General features: G+C 35.5%; 1 protein-coding gene across 1 annotated transcript; it reads left to right on the top strand.

Moving 5' to 3' along the window:
• The first annotated feature begins 2103 nt into the window (after positions 1-2103).
• On the top strand, positions 2104-10176 carry LOC103996572 (uncharacterized). Its single transcript, XM_065123905.1, has 9 exons — positions 2104-2327; positions 2407-2490; positions 2628-2737; positions 2821-2871; positions 3419-3562; positions 3638-3727; positions 6890-6996; positions 9645-9729; positions 9870-10176. The coding sequence occupies exons 1-9, from the start codon at positions 2216-2218 to the stop codon at positions 9966-9968; spliced, it is 882 nt and encodes a 293-aa protein (XP_064979977.1). The 5' UTR covers positions 2104-2215; the 3' UTR covers positions 9969-10176.
• The last annotated feature ends 7623 nt before the right edge of the window (positions 10177-17799 follow it).

Below are 17799 nucleotides of genomic sequence, written 5' to 3'. Positions count from 1 at the left end.
GAGTATTTCTAATATGTAGTCATTTAGATTGATTCAAAAATATCTATTTATATTAATCAAAAGATAAAATATAAAATTTTAAAAATAATTAAAAAAAAATCATCATATCCTAATAAATATTTTCACCCTCATCTATTTATTTTAATCCAATTTTAATCTTTTATTTTATCTAATCTTGATTATTTGAATTAATCTTATCACACCCTCTTAATTCAAAATATTCAAAAGATATCGATAAGCTAATCCTTAGTTGTATAGTAGTCCATTAAAAAAAAAAATGTATTAACTGGTTGACAGTTGAAATGATATCGAACTTCTATATGTTTGGTATACCCTTGGAAAACATGAATATTTGTAATAGTAGACTTAGTATCATAGTATATTTTAGTTGATTCATTTTGTTTTTCTTAGAGATCTATTATAATTTTTTGAGGCTAAATTGTTTGGCATATCATACTTGTAGTCCCAACATATTTTGTCTCAGTTGAGTACAAATCTAAAATTATTTTTTCTATTATCTGTCCAACCAGCCCAATCAATATAAGAATACAATTTAAAATCTTTTACCTGCCTATAATGAATGCTATAATTGAAAGTTCCCTTGATGTATCTAAAAATTCTTTTAGTTAGTTTTAAGAACTTATTGATGCTCAATGGCTTTTTGCTTCATTCATCACGGTAGGTATTTTTCTTCCTTTTTCTTGAATCCGTACGAGAACCTAACTTAATAACTCCTTATCAATTTCAACCTTTTTCTCCTCAGATTTCATTGTAAGGTCTTTTACTTCTCTTTCTGAATCTTTTCATATTCTTCCAAAGTCATCTCTTTATTCTATTCCTTTTCTTTTGAGTCATAATTACACGTTCCTTATTATCCTTGTCTATAATGTTGACTTTTCCTATTCTTGTCATTTCTCAGTTGTAAGTTTGTTATTATCGGAGTTTAAGGTCTTATTCTTTTCTTGTGCATTCTTCTTATGAATAACAATTCCTCAATTATCACAACCTGTGCCATGACATTTCATCTCATATCTATCATAAAAATTCAGATGATCATAACTTTTATATCATAATATCGATTCATCAATAATAGTGAAGGCATGTAAGAAGAAATTCAAAAATAATATGTGAAATACTTTTTTTTTTTTGTCATCCTTTGCTATCAATTTTTTAATTTTCTGATCATAAATCAAGTATTTTTCATCATAAAAAATAGTATAATATCCTTTTCTCATTAGTTGTCCTTTACTAATGAGATTTTACTTTAAATCAAGAATAAACATCACATAATCAATAAATTTTATTTATCATATTTAATATTTTAACTACTTCCCTTCCTTCCACTTGAACCTTATTATCACATTTTAATCTTCTTCTACGATGATAGAATAAATGTTTTCATTAAAAACTAATATGAATTAAATAAAATTTATATTATTATACTCAGTTCTCCAATCTAGGGTAATATTATTCACAAGATGTATAATATCATAAGTTTTATCCTGTTCAATAAAAAAATATGATAACAAAAATTACATAAAATCATTTTAAATTTTATTATTTTTAGATGTTTTTATAGTTAAATATGACACATATTCAATTTAATTTTGTAATCACGTGTGACATGGTAAATTTACGAGTGCAGCACCGCAAAAGATTATATAACTCACGTCTATCTTTGCCGATCGAAAAAAGATATGATATAAATAAGTTCGATTTGATAAAAGATACATTTAAATTGACAACTATTCGAACTGCTTTAAGAGTTTTGTTAAACATTTGAGCATATTAGAATTATTATTATTATTTTTTGACAAGCGAAACAGTTGTATACAAAGAAGCCCATTAAGTTAGACTTAGTGAATCGCTCTTTAATAAGTTCTCACGACAGTGACCAATTATATCTATTGGGTAAATCGGATCAAAGGGTGCTGTGCGTATTTTCTTTGATAGAGGGGCATTCATTATATGATAACAATTGGCAATTGGCAATTGGCAAGGATTTTTATAGGTAAAATTGTTTTCTCATATGATTTTTTCTTATAAAATTAATCGGTCACTTTTTAAGGCAAAATAAAATGTTATATTTTACCCGCTCAAGCCCTACGGACTCCTTTAGCCGCCGCCGCCTCTGTCTCGACCCGCCCCGCCCCGCCCCGACGCACGCAATACCGGCTCAAGTCTTCTCCTTCGAAGTGCCCTTACGGGGAGCGAGATGTTGCGGCGGAACACGAGGCTGAGGAGAGAATATCTCTACCGCAAGAGCTTGGAGGGGAAGGAACGCGAGTACTACGAGAAGAAGCGGAAGATCCGAGAAGCCCTCGAAGGTTATTGTTCTTTCTCGTTCCCTGTCTTAGATATGTGAAGCCCTTCTTTCCTAATCCTAAAGCGCCGATTACATCGCAGAGGGGAAGCCCATCCCGACCGAGCTGAGGAACGAGGAGGCCGCTCTCCGCCAAGAGATCGACCTCGAAGATGAATACACCGCTGGTACTATGTTTTTCTTTTTATTATCTTTATTGGAATTTTTTTCATATTTTTTCGTCTATCACTTATCTATTTAGAATGCTTCTATAAGTGCGTGGTCGTTCAAAGCTCCTCGTTGTTTTGTCTCTGTCTTTGCCTAGTACCAAGAACGCACATCGACGATGAGTACGCCACAGCATCAGAAAAGGATCCAAGGATTTTGTTGACAACATCTCGTAATCCAAGCCAACCTCTTACTCAGTTTGTCAAAGTAAGTAGCTGCATATTTTTGTGGTTCTGTTGAAGTACTAATCATATATCTGCAAGTTTAACTTGGTATTGTTGTTCTTATAGGAACTCAAAATTGTCTTTCCCAACTCAACAAGAATGAATCGTGGTGGTCAGGTGTATTTTTTGTTCTTTTCTTAATACATCGTGGTACTATTACTTTATTAATGGCAAATCTAATGATTTAGGTAATTCATGCCTAATTTTGTAGGCTTGAATTTGTAGAGTCTTTACCTTATAGGCAAACTTACCCAAGCTTAATTAAACCCTATTACCCCTCAGCAAGTTGAGCCTGTATAGGTGTAGGTTGTCATGGATCAGCACATTTACTTTTGTAGTGCTGGGGTTGTTGTTTGGATGGATTACAGTAATGCTAAAATCTTATAAATCCTTTGACCTAGACATCTTTATATTAATATTTTAATTTCATTAGAGAATGTCCACTTTGTGGTTGCACAGATTTATTTGTGTGTTTATTCATGCATGTACTAATTCTTATGTTCCTTCTCTTCCACACTGCTTATGTAATATGTTAGTTTTTCCTGTTTGGTATGCCCTGCAACTTGATAATTGTGTATCTTGATGGGTTGCACCCACTAATGATATCTTTGGCATAGCTATTTTCTTTTATGTCAACTTATAAAGATAACATATTCTGTCATAGGTGATCTCGGAAATTATTGAATCTTGTCGTGCACACGAATTCACGGATGTTGTTTTGGTGCATGAACATCGGGGTCAACCAGATGGTTTGATTGTTTGCCATTTGCCATTTGGTCCTACTGCATACTTTGGCTTGCTCAATGTGGTATGTAGAAGTATTTTTCTTTTCTAGTTATTTGAAGATTGTTGGTACACCCATATATTTTCTTATTATCTTCAGGTGACGAGGCATGATATTAAAGATAAAAAGGCAGTGGGAACAATGTCTGAGGCTTATCCGCACCTAATTCTTGACAATTTTACGAGTAAGGTATGCCTTTTTATTGTGTAGCTAAATTTATTTGCTAGAAGAGTTTTTTGCTTGGTTGGTGGTACATTCATGTCCTATCTTTTGTTCTTTATTATAAAGCTGGGAACTATGTGTGGAAATGGAAGGACCTCAGAACCTGTGACCCTGGATAAGTTAATATCTTTGACTTTAGTGGTCAACTAGTTCTAAGGTTTTAGCCATAGTTTGTGGCATTGGTCGATTTTATTATCATATACTTGGATATTGATATCACAGGCAAGATTGATCCAATTTGGATCAGTTTCTTCACTGTATAGTTAGCAACGTTGGAAATGACTACAATCGGTTTAAGTCAGTTGGAGTTGTCTGATTTTAGTTGATTTCAAAATATCACTAGGAGAAAAAGATGGGAGGAGGAGGGGAATGCGAAGAAGTGGAAAAGCCATCATAGAGGGAAAAAAAAGTATGTGACCATGATCATGAAATAGATGAAGAATTGTTTGCACTGTTTGTTTTTGTTGCAATCATCACATTTGAATTTGTCAATATTTCATCCATCATCTTGTAAAATATAGAGAGAAAAGGTGATGGGAGAGCATAAAGAAGGTATAGAGTATAAACCATAGTCTCTTAAGAGAAAAAGATACTATCATAGAGAATGATAGATGTATAGGATTAGGAACTATCCCAGATCTTTTTTTATTTATTTAGAATTAGATGAGTTGCATGGTTATAAAGTTGGGTGTGCACATGGATATACAAGTGTATCGACATTAGTGTGCATCATGATGATATTGCGATGCTTTTTGTAGACTAAGTTGGTAGTGACCTTGACCTCATCTATATGCATGATGCATTTGTGAAGAACAATATTTTGCATGAGAGACATCTAGAATGAAGTCTTGGATTTTTTTGGCTTTTTCTAGACTAGTAATTAGCGTCTTTTCATTTATTAATTGTTTACCCAACAATTCTTCCTTTACATCTTATAAAGTTCACAAATTGTAATAGGTATTAGCAAGGATTGTTGTACCACCTGAAACGGTATAGTTAGGGCGATATGTATCAGTTCGAGCATGGGCCGATATGCAGACCACCCCCATTTCAGGCAGTCCGGTTAACATAACAAAAAAATTGAGAAAGTGATGGGCTCCTATCCAACTCAGCTTTAGAAAAGAAAGAAAAAAGCAAATTAGGGCTTGTTAACGTGAGCCCTCTTCTCGCGTACAATGCCACTGCCGTTGTCGCTGCTACTTCTGTTTGCCATTGTCGTTGCTGTTGCTGTCGCTTTCTTGTTACTGCTGCTTCTACTCTTCTTTCTTCTTCATCTTCCTTCTTCCTCCATCGCTTCCTCTTCTTCCATCTTCCATCTTCCTTCTTCCTTCCTTCTTGTTCCTCCATCACCCATTCCTCTTCACCGTCTTTTTCTTCCTTGTTGAAACACCAGTAAGTATCGGTTCGATAGAGTTCCAAGATGGGTCTGGTACAAAGTACAGTCTTAAAGTCTAATTTGATTGAAGTCTCTCAAGTTATATTAGATTGGATCTATTGGACCCTTTACCAATCTAGAATAGTTTGCCGAATACTTGAAGGCAAGGAAGCACGGATATAGTGGTTTGGGTGGCGTACCCAAGTCTGACACATGTCGAACACGGATTCATCACTGACACGGTTGGACACGTGTTAGACATGTTTCTAGTCGTGTCTTTTTTTATTTTTTTAATTTTGTTAGATACGATGTTTGTGTGTTGGAGTTGGGATTTCTCAGTGCTTGCGTGTGGAGGCATCGTGAAGCCTCTGGAATGCTTTTTCCTCATGAATTTAAGGAGGATTTCTTCCTCATCGATTGCGTCCTGCCTTGTCCAAACCTTGTTCCTCGTCAATTTCTCTTCTTCTCACTTGCTTCCTCACCCGCGTCCTCAGTGTCGTGAACCCTACATCCTGCTCAAAAGCAAAGCCTTTGCCCCATCTCGAGCGCCCTTAGTCCACCATTGGGGTCCAACGAAGCCTACGCCCCAACAGAACATCCTCACCTGCCCCGAGCACCCCACTTGCGACCCGGTGGTTGCTGCACACTCTTGGGCCCTCCGCCTAATTGCCCTTCTGCCGTCATCAAAGCTTCTTCTTCAATGGCCTTTCGTACCGAGCGCCTCGATGCCATTGTGCACTATCGTTGCGTGAAGCTTCTTCCTTAGTGGTGGCGCTTCTTTCTTAGCTGTCGCAAGATAAATTACTGTTTAGATTTTTTACTACTAAAAACACCTATTTTGATTATTAACATATTATTAACCTATTTTGGTTTTTTATTTTTTAATCTGCATTTTTTACTGCTTTTGTTTAAATTGTTAACATATTATTAATGTATTTTAGTTTTTTATTTTTATTTATTTAATCTAATTTTTTACTGCTTCTGTTTAAATTGTTATAACAATTTGAGTAATATATCAAGATTCTGCTCCTTCCTAGTTTCTTTTTAGTTTATTCTGATTAAATTGTTAAAATATTGTTTAAATATAAATACTATAAAACTCATGTTAATCGAATATATATATATATATATGTGTGTGTGTGTGTGTGTCATCATGTCTGTATCTCGTGTCCGTGTCTGTGCTTCTTGGCCTAAAGGAAGATAGGACAACTTCTTGCCAACGTGATTATATTTTAATTATATTATATGATCATCAAATCTTATTGAAGCATTAATTAACATCCGCCGCAATGAAGTGGTAGATCAACTGGTCATCCCATAATATTGAGTAATGAGGACATCTTTTGATCACATACTTCAAAATATTTTGGTTACTACTCACTTCGTTTTGTGAAGGAATTTGGTTCATGTTTATTCCACATGCTCCTTGCGGCCTGCAGCCATTTCTCATTAAGGCAGGGTTTCCATGTAGGCATCTATCCCATCTGAAAATTCCATGTAGGCTCTTAAATGTAATGTGGGAAAAAATGGTACTTTTGTGACCAGGAATTTGCTAACTTACATTTTTGTACTTACCCAAAAATGTGTTCTTTCTTTGTGCATTTTATTGAAATTTTATTGTTCTGACTTCTGAGTATAGTCGATCTTACAACTTACATTTTTCTTCGCCTTTTGACTTCTATTTGTTTTAGCAATTAAAATACTTCTTTTCTGAATTTGTCTTGAACACACTTTATTTGTACATTTGCTTGTAGCTTGGCCAAAGGACTGCAAATATCCTTAAGCATCTCTTTCCAGAGCCTAAGCCTGACTCCAAACGCATAATCACATTTGCCAACCAGTCTGATTACATCTCCTTCAGGTAGATGCCTTTCTTTTCATACTTTGTCACAGATTTTGATATTTATCTGATCATGGATGTTTAGACACATGATGTTATCACATTATCTGACTCTTGGATGTTTAGGCATATGTTTTTTAAGAACTGCATTTGATGTAATGCTCAAATGGATATTACATCAAATACATTCAAGCAAGGTTCGGCTTCCCGTGCGGTTGGCAGTTCGGAATGTCCTGTTCTATACTGGAATACCGACACATGGTGTGCCGGGGCGTGCTGATGGGGACTCATGCGATCTTCTTGATTGCCTGACAAACTGGTACATACCGCCCATACAGTACTTATTCGGGTGGTACAGCAAACCTTGCAGACGAGTAAACTGTATATCCTGCTGAAGGGCAATATATGGGTCATAAATCTGACCCCCCTTTTGACAGAACAACACTGTTTATCTCACTATGTTCCATGTAGATCTAGAGTAGATTTTTAATCTCTCAGTTTGCAGATAGGGGTACGACTTTCTGATTACAATTGCTGGATATATGTGGTGATTTTTGTTTTCATATTTATGATATAATATTGAGACACTCTAAATGCAGTCTTAATGGAGTAAAAGTGTAGATAAGGATTGATTTAGAGTTTCTATTGGTACATGTTTGTTCTTATTGATTTTACCTCTTTAGAATCTTTTAGTTGCTTAGTGAGGTTTGTCTTGATTACTAGGGTAAGCAGGATAAGTAGTCGAAGGAGACTAGATCATTTTGTCTTTGTAAGAATCAGCATCTTAATTCATGATAAATTAGCTTAAATAATGAGCTCATTTTTTTTTATATTTTGGGATCAAACACAAGGATGAACTGGATGATATTAGTGGGACCTTTAGGCAGTAAAAGGAGTTGTTAAATTTCACAAGGATTTTAGATAATTTTTTACTTTTTCTCTTTTCATTCATTTTAATCAATTTCTGGTGTTCTGTATTCACCAACTTTTATCCATTGGTTGTGCATTTCCAACAATAAAAAAGAAAATTTCTTTTTCTTTTTTATTTCTTAATTTGATATGGATCAAATTCATGTATGTTCGTGAATAATATGTGGTGTTCAATTTTACATCAAATTGGATAATGGCCGATACAAATTTAAATGGTAGTCCATATGATAATAATTGTGTTTTAGCAGATAACTTCTTCCGTAGGAATAAAAGGTGGAAACACATAAAAAAATGTTGTCTTTTTGATTCAGTACAGGCTTTTCAAAGACTAATGCGGAAAGCTGGATCAAGTTTTGGTTTGCAAGTGGCTTTGGATCAAATATAATAATTTCATGTTATTTCTAAATTCAATAATCCTATTTAACTGACACTCTATTTAAGCAACATGATTCTGATTTAACATCAAAATAGAATATTATTGTAAATGATAACGACTAACTTATATTCTTATTTAAACAAGGTTACTGATATTCTGGCAAGTGATAACAATTAACTCATCCATGTCAACATGATTCTGATTAAACATCAAAATAGAAAACAATACAAATGCACACCAAAATAACATGGAATTGGAACAATGTTAACCTAAAAAAGATGAGGTGAAGGCCATAGTTTCCTTGTATATGATATGGCAGAATATCTCACTATTATTTGATTCCCTTTGTAAAATGATCATAATATATTATTAGCAGTTAATTTTGTCTTGAATTTTTGTGATTATTATTATATCATGGTTCTATGGATATTTTCTCCTCTGTGCCCATGACTAGTTGTCTTTTCTTCCTTGGTACACCCAAGTTTGTGATTCTAGGAGCTGAATTATATGTGGACATGCATGTAAATTATAGCTTCATCAAATTCTCGTGATAAATTTGTATTTATTCCCTAATCCTCCTTCTGAAAGCCTCTTGACTTCTTATCCCTGATGATAAATGGAAACTATGTTCTCATTAGCCATAAATTATTGGCGTCAACTTTTGCCATACTATGGCGTATTTCTCGATACGAGTGGTTTGTACTGGTCCGATAGGGGACCAGTAAGGGTGTTATGTATTAGTTTGCCAGTATGTCCCATCGTATCGTGTGTTGGTACATCGATATGGTTTGTATGTACCATACTGATGGTAGGTTGGTACATCGGTACAGATCGGTAAGACGAACCATGATTGGCGCCATGATCTACAATGTGTCTAAAATCTAAAATCCGTCTCTTGTAATTCTATGGCTGTCAATGCTTCACTGCCACTTATGGTCTAATGTCCCACCTCTTCTCATTATACACTACATTTCAGATCTACCACACAGAACTACTACATTTCAGCATCAACATCTTGGTAACCAACATCCAGAATTGAGCTTTGGATTGAAGGATTTATCTGCAATATTGGCTTGCTTTTGCTAATTGTGACTTTAGTTCACTCCTAAAAGGAAATGAGGATTTTGCAATATTTATTTTTTTGATCATTAGATGTTGTAGGTATCTATTGCTTGCCATGAACAGACATCCCAACTAATTATTTGACCTCTACTTGAAATACATTTTTGGTGGATAACTTACACTGTGCTCTGATGGAGTTGGGAGTATACCGTCATAACAAAATCTTCACATTTATTTGATCACGATTTTATCAGCAAGCACTTTATGTTGACATTTTATTTTCTTGTGTTATTTGACCTAGGCATCATGTATATGAAAAACGTGGTGGTCCTAAGTCTGTTGAGCTAAAGGAGGTTGGTCCTCGGTTTGAATTACGGCTTTATCAGGTGATCATACAGTCCTTTTTTACTCAACTTTGTTCGAGTTCTAATGAAGTACAAGTCTTCTAAGCATAGCATGGATATATGTATGTGTGTATCTCTTATCTGATCATACTTGCATGTTCTTATCTTCACTTTGGTGCCAGATCAAGCTAGGGACAGTTGATCAAAGTGAAGCCCAGAACGAATGGGTCATAAGGCCGTATATGAACACTGCCAAGAAGCGAAATGTTCTTGGAGATTGATGGCTAATTTGATACGGAGTCTATCTTGGTTGTTTGATTGTTTAATTTTTCTCTCTTTTTACCTAAACATTTGTCATTTTTATCTCCAGTATTATCTATGTGATGCCCGACTTCAATGTCGGGGAGTTGTCATCTAAGCTAAATACTGATGATCATATCTGCTAATTTCTGAAACAATTTAGTTGGCTTTTGTGGCTTTGGTGGAGCACTCCTTCATGTAATTGATCATGATAAATCTCTATGTCACTCCCTTATGTAAAAGGGAAAGCAACCATGTTCATGCTTTTATTATTAGGTGAAAATGTCATGGTTCACCTATAACATATCCTTTACAATATACAGCTTTAATCTCTTTAGTTCTACCGATCAAGATGGAACCTTTTACGGGATTGCACCCTTGAACAAGTATTTACTTGATGTATAGTAAATATGGATGTTGATGAATGAGTATTGCATAAGTGAATTTAGGCGTCATTATTATGGTAATTTGCTTGGGTTAGACCCTTTATACATAGGCACAGGTTGGTCTCATGCTCATGCTTGAAGTCGTTTGTTCATTCATTAATTTGCATTGATAATCTTGTGCGGATGGGGGATTTGCACTTGGGTTGTGTCTTCTTCTGAGTGAGAGCTTCGGCAAGAACGGAACCTAAGTTGTTGAATGGGTTCTGTGCTGAAGAGAAAATCCTCTTTTGGGGCTTGTCATTTGTGGAAGGCTTTGGGTATCTTATTGAGAGTTCAATTTTCCTTTGATTTGTTTTTCTTGATCATGTTTTCTTGTTCTTCGGCTTTTTAATAGATTGTTTATATCTTTGAGCAAAATTGATCATGTGCTTTGGCTAAAGTTACAAGTCAAATTTGTTTATATGATGATAATTGTGTGTTGGAATGTGAATGGACCATACGTGACAATTTTGAATGTGAATGTAGCTTAATATTCTCAGTCATAATATTCTCGTAATCATATTAGACCTGATTTTTTTTTTTGTGTTTTATGTTTCACTCAGTTTGCTGCTTTGCCATCCGTTTAATGAATTCATTTTACAAACAAGTCAAATTTGAGATAATTTGATATGATTAGTTTGATATATTTTGACTTGCATTTAGATTTGTCGAATTAGTTTAAAATTACTGATGAAAATGAACTGGTTTTTGATTTCACAGTGACATTGTGGTCTCAGTAAGATCTAGCAACTTGGTTCAATCCTTGTGATTGTTGTCGGGTCCAAAATTTTATTACAGATCATGTACCAATGACACCCTCGCATTTTTAGAACATACCATATAATTAAAAATAAATAATTTGATTGGAACGGGAAATGTATGGATTTTACTTAATTTCTTTAATGTTTAAAATAATTAGTTATTAGAGTCCGGTTTCGATTCAAATTAATTAATTAATTAATTAATTAATTAATTAATAATAATAATAATAATAATAATAATAATAATAATAATTTTGATTATTGTCATTAATATTTTAAGAATCACGTAGGAAATTGGATCTCAATAGGTCGATGGATTCCTTTTTTTTTTTTTTTGTCTAAAATAAATCTATTAAGATATAAAGATTTACAAAAGGAGGTCACGGTTCAAAATATAAGATAACTCAAAGGATAAAATATCCTCCCACAAAAAGGAAGGCCCATCTTTTCCAGCATTGTGACTTCGAGTAGTTGAAGTCATTAATTCACGATAGCAATATAAAATTTATAAACATTGCGATGAGGGCTATTTAGATCTTTGGTTCATTCTAATGAGTCTATTTAGATAAGGCATAACATTTAGTTGACTTCATACTAAGACGTAAATAAAAAATCATGCATCATTATAAATCTTAATATGAAAATCATTATAACTTGTTTACTGAAAGTTCGATCATAGAATAAACAAAAAGCTAAGATTAAGGATAAATAACACTATATTTGACATACATGATACTGCATTATACATTCATACTAATATATGTTATATGCTCGAAGGATATTCTCAAAAAGGGTTAGATAAAAGCTCCTTCCCCACCCCCTCATATCACCTAAAATGTTTGCGAGGTTTTCTTGTAGGCATCAAGGCACATCCAACTCTAACTCGAGGCATGACGAATGGATCTCTTAGGTGTTGTTTTTATGTGTTAGGGTTTAGGTTTCTCATCCTCGGAGGGTGCCTCGAGTGTAGTGTCTCACTAAATCGAAGGTGAAAACTTTAGACACATTATTACATTTAGCCTAAGAGAAGTGTCTTAGGCACACTTGACATGCCTAGCCTGAGGGAGATATCTCGAGTGCATTTTTCATGCTTAGCTTAAGGGAGGTGTCTCGAGCACATTTTTCATGCTTATCTCAGGGAAGAGTCTTGAGTGGCTCAAGGGAGGCGTATTGGGTGTATTTTTCATTTTTAGCTCGAGGGAGATGTCTTGAGAATATTTTTCATGCTTAGTGTATTTTCCGTACTTAGATTAAGGGAGGAGTCTCGCTAATTTTCCATATGTAGTCCAAGGTGCATTTTTCATGTTTAGCTTGAGGAAGACATCTCATGAGCATTTTTCTTAGCTTGAGAGAGATATCTTAGGCATATTTTCTATACTTAGCTTGAGAGAGACATCTTAGACGCATTTTCCTTGCTCAGCTTGAGGGAGACATCTCAAGCACATTTTCTATGCTTAGCCTATAGGAGACATCTTAAGCGTATTTTCCATATTTAGCTTGAGGGAGGTGTCATGAGCACATTTTTATTGCTTAGCCCAAGGTAGGTATCTTAGGTACATTTTCAAATAGATCTTGCCCTATTGGGTATTGGATCTTCATCCAACTACCCAAGTCACTTAGATTAATGGATCTCTATCCAATAATCTCTCATTGGCTCTTATTGGATCTCATCCATAGGATTCAATGATTCAAGGGCTTACTGATATATAATAAAATAGGGGCTCTAGTGGATATCTCATATTCGAACCTCTACTTGTCGTAATACCTACCATATGTGTGTGACTCTCTAGGCTCAATATAGAGCTAGCCATAAGTCATATATGTCAGAACTCCTTTTGGCTCAATGAATTATTTTTTATATAATAATTCACTCGACTAATCGACTGTGGATGTACTATGCCACTACATCACAATCCACAGACGATACATGGAAATTCAATCCATTAGACATGTCTATTCTCAGTTATCATGTATCTATAGTCCCTCATTCATCTAATATTCTAAAGACCGTATTCCGGGCATGACACTATCATGCCCATACGGTTTCTACTTGAGCATCGCTTTAATCGGATTCTCCCAGATAACTCTTTTTTTCTCAATCCAAATGACCATAACTAGGGAATTATCTGAGCAAGAACATATAGAATATTCCTCTCATGATAGTAAGAGTGGATGATCCTCTATTGACACTCAATAGCCATTATAAGGTTGGTTACCACTCCCGATGATCGGTTGTACTAGATTTGGAATTTCTAAACCTATAAGTTCGATATCAAAAAGTGGAGTACTCATATAGGACATCTTTGGTGTTTCAAATCTAACGACTAGATTCAACATTGAGACGATAAAATTGTTGTCTGATAATGAGGTATCATCAACTATCCAACATTCCGTTAGTAGATCAATCAGTAAACTCATTCTCCAATGAGCATCTACATGATATCCCTAGTGTCCCCACATAAGCAACTATGAGATCAGTCACCTCTATCATATGGACGGGTATATAGTGTACCAGTATATCTGGTTATCTCGATGTCCCTCTCGAGTAACCTATGACCAAAATCATTTATGGTTTATGTTTAAATGTGAACCGGTTTCATTATCATGATCTCATTATGATCTGATTCTTATTGCATAGATTCATGAACATCACAATATATGCAACTAGCAACATAAAGTGAGAAAAAATGCTAATAAATAATTATAAGTAAAAAGAGTGTGTATCATGTCACATGTGTCATCACTCGTATTATTAGCTTGTAGGACATTTATGACTAGTAGATTCAATGCGAGACGCCCAGAGTTGGAGGTTGAGGAGTATTAGAGATCCCCTTCAATGATAGCCTAGAGTTATTCCCCATCTTCAAATCTATACTAATCAATTGATTTATAGAACTTCATGTTGGACATTCTTCAAAGTTGGTTGTCGACACATCTTCTCGGTATATCTCCTTGGTCAAGCAACTCACGTCGACACTTCTTGAGCTAGGGTTAGAACTTTCTAAGGTTGGATATATGTCACATTAGTGGTAATAGCAAACCCTCCATCGTTCTAAGATGGTAGGTCCCATCTCAGACCACTTTGATGACTTGATAAGGTCCTTCCTAACTAGGGGCTAACTTTTCATGGGGAATGCATCGAGTTATTTATCTCAACCTTTTAGAGGACCAAGGCTGGATGTCATTGTCATAGAGTTGTGTGATGACCTTTTTGTAGTTAAGCATCTTCAAATGATTATCAACTTAAACTTTATCAATGAGGTCTAGTCTTACACGAAGTCCCTCCTTGGATGTGGTATTGTCAAAACTTTTAACTCGAGGGGTCAAGAACTTCATCTTGGCGGGTAGGAAGGCCTTTATGTCAAATGCTAGGTTGCATGGCAATTTGCCCAACCTAAACTTCATCATCATTTATGAGGCCCATTGGATCCTAGGCAACTCCTTGACCCAAGTGCCCTTCATGCCTATCACTTGTTTCTTGAGCCCCTATAATATGGTTTGATTTATCACATCAGCCAAGTTATTGGTCTATTGGTGGACTATTGAGTTGAATCTCAATTGGATGCCAAAGGATCGATAATATTCCTTGAACTTGAGATTGTTGAATATCCATTGTCGGTGATAATGGCTCTCAGGATTCTGAACCAGGTAATGATATTCCTCAAAATGAACCCTTCGACTTATCTTTCAATAGTAGAGATGAGTACTTCGACCTTAACCTATTTACTAAAGTAGTTCACCCTGACTATTATGAATTAGCGTTGCCTTGAGGCTAGTGGGAAGGGTTTGAGGTGGTTCATTCCTCACTGAACGAAGGGCTATTTGTAGTCGATTGAGCTGAGATATACCACCAACTAATGCTAGATTCGAACATACCTCTGATACCTATCACACTTCTGAGCATAGGCCATTACATCCTCGTTAGTGTTGATTAATAGTATCCTTAACGTAGGACTTTGTAGGCAAGCATCCAACCTTCAATGTGCTCGCCACACACCCCCTCATGCACCTTGACCCAGATACTTTTGGGCTCTCAAGGGGATAGACATTTAAGAAGCATTTGATTGAAGCACCTATGATACAATCAGTCATTTATTATGTAGTACCATGCCTAGTGGTACTTAATTCACATTGTCGAGGCTTGATCGGTCTAGAGCATGTCATCTCTTTTGTATCACAGAATGTTATTCATCCAATATGACCCACCTCTGGCTTGGGAGACTTGTAAGATGTTGATGCTTCTCACTTATAATATCTCAACTTGCATGTGTCTGTCCTTCATTGTTCAAGCCGAGGTCAACCTTGCCAACACGCATTGGCTCGGGTGTTCTTCTCTTGAGGCACATGGAAGATTTCAAGCTTTAAGTAATAAGGAGCTCATTTTTGAACCTTGGTGAGGTACTCCACAATTGCCATTTCTCGAGCCTTCAAGTCTAGCTAGACTTGGTTTACCACTAGTTGGTAATCACTATAGAATGCTAATCTCAAAACAATGAGCTCCCTTATCAATCAAAGGCTAGACAAGAGAGCCTTATACTCTGCTTCATTTTTTGATATCTTAAACCCGAAGCAGAGGACTTACTCATAGACCAACACATTAGGGCTTTTGAAAATAAGTCCAGTTCCACCCCCTTCAATGGTTGTCAACCCATCGATGAAGAGGATTATGGTCAGGTGAGTAGGTTCATCAGTTGGGTAGGTGGAATAAACTCAGCGATGAAGCCCTCTAGAGCTTGAGCCTTTATCATTATCCTTGGAGAATATAGGAGGCCAAACTTGTCGAGCTCGATCATCCATTTAAATAGCCTGCTTGACATAGTGGGTTGGACCAAATCTATCCATGTAGCTGATTTGTAATCACTTGCACTATATGTGCTTGGAAATAAGTTGGCTCAACTTTCTCACCACCATTACTGGGATACCATAGCTTAGCCCTAGTGAATACATAGTTGATATAGTAGATCGACATCTGGGCTCCCTCCTCTTCTAGAATTATGACCAAACTAGTGGCAAGCTTAGTCGTATTCAAGCATAGGCTTGGCAACTCGCTAGGGTTCCGAGACTTGAGCTGCGACAGCTCGACCAAATGATCATTAAGACCAAACGATCATAGACCAACACATTAGGGCTTTTGAAAACAAGTCCAGTTCCACCCCCTTCAATGGTTGTCAACCCATCGATGAAGAGGATTATGGTCAGGTGAGTAGGTTTATCAGTTGGGTAGGTGGAATAAACTCAGCGATGAAGCCCTCTAGAGCTTGAGCCTTTATCATTATCCTTGGAGAATATAGGAGGCCAAACTTGTCGAGCTCGATCATCCATTTCAATAGCCTGCTTGACATAGTGGGTTGGACCAAATCTATCCATGTAGCTGATTTGTAATCACTTGCACTATATGTGCTTGGAAATAAGTTGGCTCAACTTTCTCACCACCTGGGATACCATAGCTTAGCCCTAGTGAATACATAGTTGATATAGTAGATCGACATCTGGGCTCCCTCCTCTTCTAGAATTATGACCAAACTAGTGGCAAGCTTAGTCGTATTCAAGCATAGGCTTGGCAACTCGCTAGGGTTCCGAGACTTGAGCTGCGACAGCTCGACCAAATGATCATTAAGACTATTGAATGCCATCTAGCATTCTTCTGTCCATACAAATATCTTTGGGTTCTTTAGCATCTAAAAGAAGAGTAGACACCTATCCCTCATTCGAGATAGGGAGTGATTGAGGGTTGTCACCTTACCTATAAGCTATTGGACCTCCTTGACTGACTTACAAGGTCATATATCAACGATCGTCCTAACCTTCTATAGGTTACCATATATTTCACGATAATGCATAATGAACCCGAAAAACTTTCGTGAGTTCACTTTTTGAAAGTGCATTTTATGGGATTGAGATGAATGTTAAATCTTTTTAAAATTTGAAATGTGATTGGCCAAGTATATATCACTCATTTTATATTATTTTCATTAATAACACGTATCAAAATATAAGTGTAAAGGAGAGATGAGAATTTTATCATGATTGTCCTTTTCGAAATTTGGTTTCCTCGGGAGATCCAATAAAATATTTATTAATGAATCAAGGTATGTTATCAATTAAAATTATTTTATAATAATCATTAATTCGAATGATTTATGTTATGCACTATAATATTTCCTTTGTGCATGAATTAGACAGCTAAAGTTGTGATGCATATTCACGAGAATTAGAGAAGAGACATTATGACAATAGAGAAAAGGAATGAGAAATTTTCTTATGGAGAAAGTCATCAATTTGGATGAAAAATCCCAAGTCTTTATATACGTCCATCTTAAATTAAAATCATAGCATCTATTCCATGATGATGATGCATAATGAACCAAAGAAACTTTTACGAGTTCATTTTGAAAGTGTATATTATGGGGATTAAGATTAATGTCAAATATTTTTAAAATTTTGATTAACCAAGTATATATCTCTCATTTTATATTATTTTCATTAATAATACGCATCAAAATATAAGCGAAAAGGAGAGAGATGAGAATTTTATCCAGATTGTATTTTTAGAAATTTGGTTTCCTCGGGAGATCCATTAAAATATTTATTAATGAATCACGAAATGTTATCAATTAAAATTATTT

The sequence above is a fragment of the Musa acuminata genome, chromosome BXJ2-9 (assembly GCF_036884655.1).
Source record: "Musa acuminata AAA Group cultivar baxijiao chromosome BXJ2-9, Cavendish_Baxijiao_AAA, whole genome shotgun sequence".
Classification (NCBI taxonomy): domain Eukaryota; kingdom Viridiplantae; phylum Streptophyta; class Magnoliopsida; order Zingiberales; family Musaceae; genus Musa; species Musa acuminata.
The sequence above is the reverse complement of the archived record's forward strand: the minus strand, read 5'-3'. Positions and strand labels throughout refer to the sequence as shown.

Bases quoted from the DNA above. Each gene is read 5' to 3' on its own strand.
- LOC103996572 (XM_065123905.1), top strand. From the start codon at position 2,216: ATGTTGCGGCGGAACACGAGGCTGAGGAGAGAATATCTCTACCGCAAG. The intron at 3,728-6,889 runs GTATGCCTTTTT...ATTTGCTTGTAG, and splicing joins TTGACAATTTTACGAGTAAG to CTTGGCCAAAGGACTGCAAA. The intron at 9,730-9,869 runs GTGATCATACAG...CTTTGGTGCCAG, and splicing joins TTGAATTACGGCTTTATCAG to ATCAAGCTAGGGACAGTTGA.